The 6,343-nt window shown below is 42.4% G+C and overlaps 1 protein-coding gene across 2 annotated transcripts in view; it reads right to left on the reverse strand.

The window, feature by feature from the left end:
* hace1 (HECT domain and ankyrin repeat containing E3 ubiquitin protein ligase 1) overlaps window positions 1-5,967 on the reverse strand; it is a 54,475-nt gene extending 48,508 nt beyond the window's left edge. For both annotated transcript variants that reach the window (XM_080471508.1, XM_080471507.1), the window contains exons 1-5: window positions 5,685-5,967; window positions 4,962-5,016; window positions 3,457-3,546; window positions 2,258-2,362; window positions 561-636 (exon numbers count right to left, since the gene is read on the reverse strand). In XM_080471508.1, the coding sequence (XP_080327634.1) occupies window positions 561-636; window positions 2,258-2,362; window positions 3,457-3,546; window positions 4,962-5,016; window positions 5,685-5,772 (414 nt within the window). In that variant the 5' untranslated portion in view covers window positions 5,773-5,967. The remainder of the gene's footprint in view (window positions 1-560; window positions 637-2,257; window positions 2,363-3,456; window positions 3,547-4,961; window positions 5,017-5,684) is intronic.
* Window positions 5,968-6,343: the final 376 nt, after the last annotated feature.

A 6,343-nucleotide genomic window follows, 5' to 3' on the forward strand; every position in this document is an offset into this window, starting at 1 on the left:
CGTAACGTCACCACGTAACGTCACCACGTAACGTCACCACGTAACGTCACCACGTAACGTCACCACGTAACGTCACCACGTAATGTCACCACTTAACGTCACCACGTAATGTCGCCACGTAATGTCACCACGTAATGTCACCACGTAACGTCATCACGTAATGTCGCCACAGGGACGTCACTACGTGAGACTGAGACAATGTGTCTGTCAAAGCTGGACTGGAGGATTCAGAAGAGACGCTGCTCTTTTCCTGATCAGACTCTGAAGAAGGAGAAAGTTTCTTTATGTTTCTCTCTCTAAAGAAGCACAAGCAGCAAACAAATCATCTTCAATACTTCTCGGTAAAGCTGGACGTGGGATCATGTGATCGTGTCACGAAGCATTATGGGATTGATCAATGGCAAAATCTGATCTCTCGGTCAGAAACTATTCAGAGTAATAAAAAAGGTGACCGTGTAGACACACGTGGATTTCAGTGTTTGAGTTCTCACTAAGCACAAATAGAATCAAGCTGAGTTTGTCTTAATACAGTCAGAATATGAAGGTTGATGTAAACTCACAGCAGTTAGTCCCTCATTGTTGCAGATATTGACGTCAGCATTAAACTCCAACAGTTTGCCCATGCACTTCTTCTGCCTGAGGGAAGTGTGGAGAAGAAGGTTCAGGATCACAGTAATCGCACAGTCTTATGTTTCGTTGTGACTCACCGTGAAGATCCCAAAGGTAACTGACTCTCAGTCGAGACAAAAACAAGCCTAATATAAAGGATTTTAAAATAAAGGATAAGTACCACAGGGGAGTGATATGGTGAAACAAGAACCCAGAAGGTTCCTCTAGTTTGAAGGGAGACTGGGATATTCTGAATAAGTTTTAGAGAGTACTATGTTCAGAATACTTTTGTCAAACAGGTTTTATCACTTTGAAGTGGAATCAAGTTTTTATAATTCACATTGAAATGTAAATGTTTTGTGACATTCAGGTCAAACCTCTCATACTGCTTTAAGGTAAACTGAAATTTAATACACAAAGAAGTTACTTTGGAGCCTGAGAGTATTTATGTTTCAGTCATTCTGAGAAGAATTTTGATTCAATAAGTGAGTTTTACAATAATTTCTAGCTAAACAAAGCTTCTGCCAATAGTGCTTTTAGCTTCCGACATCGGTATCGGGTATCGGGAGCAAAAAAGTGTGATCGGGACGTCCCCACATATATCAATACAATAGGCTCTCTTTTTTAAAACATTACTGCTAAACAGTAATTTCTTATTTCTTCTTTCAGTCAGCTCTGAACATCCAAAGACAGTCCTTCTGAAGACTTAATAAAAAATACAGACTATCTCACCATTTTATCAATAATAATATCCAGTACTTCTGCTCAGTGGTGTATTGATAGAAGTGTGTACACGCTCAATTTTGGATTCTTTAAAATCAACCCCAAATCACGATATTTAGAAACAGTGGCATGTAAGACCACTCTATTTAATGAAAATCAATCAATTTTATTTGCTCATTGTCATATAATCTTGTTTTAATGTAGCAGTTGTCAACACCTTGTAATGACCCCCCTACTCAGCCTCTGATTGGCTCGTCATCCCTCATGCCACAGGTAAACATAGACATTAACCAATCAGATTAGAGAAAGCAGCCAACACTAGCCAATCAGAGGCAGAGTAGAGCGGGTCCCCGAGACGCATTTGTCCAACCAGGCGCAGCGCGTCACTCCGAGCTGTTCTACATGCTTACATGCTTCACAGTTTCAGGCGCCCCCCCTCTAGCAGGCCTACATGCTATGAGCTATCAGCGAGCTGGTCTGTATATAGACCCCACTCACTGGCACGCGCCCTCTAGTGGACACGCCACACCTGCCGAGGAATTCTTATATCAGAACAGTGAAGGAGGAGGAAGAGGAGCAGGTTTAACCAGCAGCGATCGCAGCACACAGTGCAGCTCTATCTGTGGCAGCTCTACAAAGTTTTAAGCCTGCAATGTCAAATTTTATACATTTTTAAGACTTTTTTAAGGTATTAAATGTAGATTTGGAAATTCATTACTTTTAAGCCTTTTTAAGACCCCGCGGGAACCCTGATATATTAAAAGGAGGCTTCTCAGCCACTGTGGGATTGTTCTGTGCACAGTGATAGTTTATGTCGTGTAGACCTGATTGAGAGTTACTGGATTTGAACGAGGGGTAACTGCAGAGGTCATTCCCACTGGAAACACACAGACAGCACTAAAGGCCAGACTCGTCACGCTCGTACCCGTTCCTGGCAGCGAGGTGCAGAGGCGTGCAGCCTGAGATGTCCTGGTAGTTTGGGTTGGCTCCTCTCTTCAGGAGCAGAATGAGGCACTCCACTGATCCACAGCTGCACACACACACACAACACACTTATCACACAACGCTGACCAACAGCACATCTCTACACACATGGTGATTTCCTTCTTTAAAAATGTGTTATTAAAGATAAAACATGTGATCCTAGGATTACAAGAAGTCTTTCCGCAACACACGTCTGTGTTATTGTCTGAGCTTGTTTAATTTTAGTGTTTGAGTTTATCGGGTATTGTTTCTCAAAGAAAGAGGAACCATTGTTTTAAATGACACACGGTTTGTACCTGTTTTCATCTGAAAAAGGTACAAAACAAGAACCTAATTTTTGCTGGTAGACCTTTGCTTTATTCTACTTAACAAAAGGTCTTTAAAACATTTGCAGCAAATAAACACAGTAATGTAATGTCATTTCTCTCTCTGGTTTACACAGAGATGCTGACTCATGCTTTCATTTCCAGTTGTATTGATTACTGTAATGCCCGACAGTCTGGTCCTTCAAAAGATATTGTGTCTGATCTAAAATCACTTTATTCCTGGACTGAATTCAGCTGCATGTGGACAGACGAGGACCAGAAGAAGGTTCATCACTGCATTCACTTCTTGTGTGTTACAGGATTGATTTTTAATTGTTTTTAAATGTTTTATTGATGTTGCACCTTCTTGTCTGTCAAACTTGATTGACTTGATTATGAACCCTTACAGACTGAGGACTTCCAGCACTGTTTTTTTATTTTTTTTTATTTTTTTTAAGTTATTCTAAAAGTTGTTGAGAAACAGAAATACCGCAGTGTTAAATAATTCCATGGCACTGGTATGAATATTCTCTAAAAGTTCAAATACGTTTGTGTATTTTCGGTCACTTCAGACATTTTTTTTTTTTATTTCAGATATAAGAAATTACATTTTGTGTTTTTTTTTTTAGTTCTGTCAAAGGTCAAAATGTGAAAATAGTGATCCTAACCATATGTCAGGGTTAAAAACATGTTATTCTGAGAACTGGTGGCTTCAACAACAAGATGTATACATATGAAATGCTTGTATGTCAGAAACAGGCCGACCTTCGGCTGAATTTATTGAAGGAATTATTTTCTTCTCTAACGGAGCGAAGGTGGAAGTGGTGCCTCTTACTTGGCAGCGATGTGCAGCAGACTTCTTTTCACCCGCCCGAAGGCGTAGTTCACATCAAACTTGGAGTTAAGCAGCAGTTCTGACACTGACCTATAAAAGACAAGAGCACACGTGGAGCTTCTTTCACTCTGTTAAGTTAAAACACAAACTGGCTGCGTTGCAGAAGGGAAACCCGAATCAGAATGATGATTCCAAAACAAGAAAAGAATCAACAACCAGGGTCGCATGAGACATGGACATATCACCAGATACTGCAAAATACAGACCGTACTGCTATAAAATCCATGTTTCCATGCACTCTGCATATCAACGTATCTGACTCGTCAGATTAAGTCCAGCTGCACCAGATTGTGTTGACAACAGACTAAACTACATTTCATACTTGGTGGCAATAGTGCAGGAGTAAGAAGAACAGCTTCTGCACAACAACTTGTTTCTGGACACGAAAAAAAAAAAAGAAAATCATGTAAAAATTGTAGGAGGCGATAAGCAGCCACTTTGGCACACACATGAATAATTCCAGTGAAATAGAAGATTGTTTACCATCTCTGACGTGTGTGAAAGTTTTTATACACAGTTGAGCTGATTGGGTGACATAAGAAGAGCAATAAGAGATTTCTCGCCTTACTTCATTTTTTGAGTTTGGTGATCTCACCAACATATTTTATCATTTCAAAGAACACAAGATAAAAAAAAATTCTTGCCTGCTTCGAGGTTATCATCCGGACCGTAGTTGAGAAGCCTGGCTCATCACGGAGTGTCACTAACTAATGGCTCGTGTCTGCTGCCCAGCACTGGAGCGCAGCAGGACAATAATACTTCCCAAATATGCTATGACTCCATTTCCCACAATGCACTTGTCATTTAAAGTGACAGGCTAACCATCTAGCGCTATATAGTGAAATGAACATTCGGAACAATTATTTTCGGTCTGGATCACCACCAAAATGTTATCAGTTCTTCCTTATTCTTGCACCTGCGTACCAATTTTCATGAAGTTCCGTTCATTAGCTTTTGAGATATCTTGTTAGCAGACACAGACAAATAAACGCGGGTGATTCTATAACCTCCTTGGGCAAGCTAATAATTCTGTACGTTCCAGTAGGGTTTTCACGCCACTTGGTGCTTGGCCCCAAACATATATCCACACTGAGGGACATTAACATCATATGTTCTTGTTTATTTAGCACGAGGCCTATGTGAATCATGATGCTGAACGACATTGTCACATGTCGATCTAATCATGCAGCCACAATACACCTCAGGCGGTGGAAGGATAGTCCCCGGCGAGCTCAGTAGGTAGAGCATGAGACCTGTAATCTCAGGGTAGAGGGTTCCTGTCCCACGCCGGGCGCCACCTTCCCGTGGGCTCTCCACCTGCAGGAAGGGTCTTAATCGGTGCAATGTGATCTGGGTGACGGTGCTCAGACCGACACCCCCACGACCCGGAAATGGATAAGAGGGAGAAGATGGATGGATGGATGGATGGATGGTGGAGGGATTACCTGTGCTGGTCAGCCATCACCATTGGCATGAGTGTGTATACTGCAGTCTCATTGTCTGTGGACAGAGAAACAGAAGACGAGTGAAGCCTTCCAACAACCAGACATTCACAGTTTTTCTATTCATTCACCCAATCTCAGCTGTATGAGGTTTGTAGTATCACAGCAGTCATAAATAACATCTGGGTTAGTATTTGTTTATATGGATCTTTGAATTCAGTACTTTTATGGTCCTACAGTTCTGTGGTTGTCTCTTTGTAATATCCTTTGTGCAGAAATTGATTTGAATGTGATTGTGGAGATGTGATTTCTCTATAGGGAAGTCCAGAAGCTATGTAATCAGGGATGCACTTGTGTTGTAGTTACACATAACTTCAAGTAAATAGAGAAGTTCACTAAGTTGTAGCCTTACAAAGCTGGACAAGATACTCAGTGACGAAAAGGTAGTTTATTACTTGTACCGGAACTTTTACAAACAACAACCTTTGTACATAACCCCACAATCTGCCTTGGCAGACATAAATGTGATAATAAAAACAGCAAAGAGCGGATAGGAGAAGTGGCCAGACATCACATGTCCACGCCGGCAGTCAAACCAGCGACCCGCAGCTCTGTGACCAGGCAGTCACGTCTCAGCCCGGCCTCACGGGGGCAGCGACGGATGCCGCCGCGCCTCTACCGGCCCCCGCTGGCGGGGCTCCAGCCTGTCCCACCCTGCGGTGTTACCTTCGGGGAGTTCCACGGTCCTGGCCCGGCGGAGGGAGCGGGTCAGCCGGCTGAGCTGTACGTTGAGCTGCTCCATCGCTCGTTCCATTATATGCGAGGGTCCGGAGCCTGTTCAGTCGTTCCTCGTGGGCTTCAGTGGGTCCCGGGTGCCGTCCATTGGCGCTGGCAGGACTGGAAACGGTAGAATATTCTCCTTAACGGGTGTGGAGCGTTTGTGTTGTACTCGGTGTTTCCCTTTGCTTGTAAAACACCGTTACCGCCCTGCGCCCACACTTCCTGTTGTGATGACGTCATGACGCAGTGCATTGTGGATGATGTAGTTTACAAAAGATCAGGGGTTTCAAACGTCACTGCCACATCAACGTAATGGTTGCCCTCAAAGGGCCACCTTTGAGACAGTATAAAATGGAACTCAATGTAACCAAATATAATGTAAAATTACGGAAGAATATTAGGGCCACTGAAGAAAAACAAATTGGAGGCTAATAAAAACAAAAGCCTCTTGCACTTCAGAAAAAGTCGAGATTTTTTTTCCACATAGAAAAAAAAAGTGGGATTTTTGGTTTGTTTTTTTAATACAAAGAGGAGACGTCTGTCCATATCTCATCATTTGCCCGTGGATGTGAAATCACATTAAATCGCTTAAGTCTGACTATAAA

This window comes from Lipophrys pholis, assembly GCF_963383615.2.
Source record: "Lipophrys pholis genome assembly, chromosome: 9".
Lineage (NCBI taxonomy): Eukaryota > Metazoa > Chordata > Actinopteri > Blenniiformes > Blenniidae > Lipophrys > Lipophrys pholis.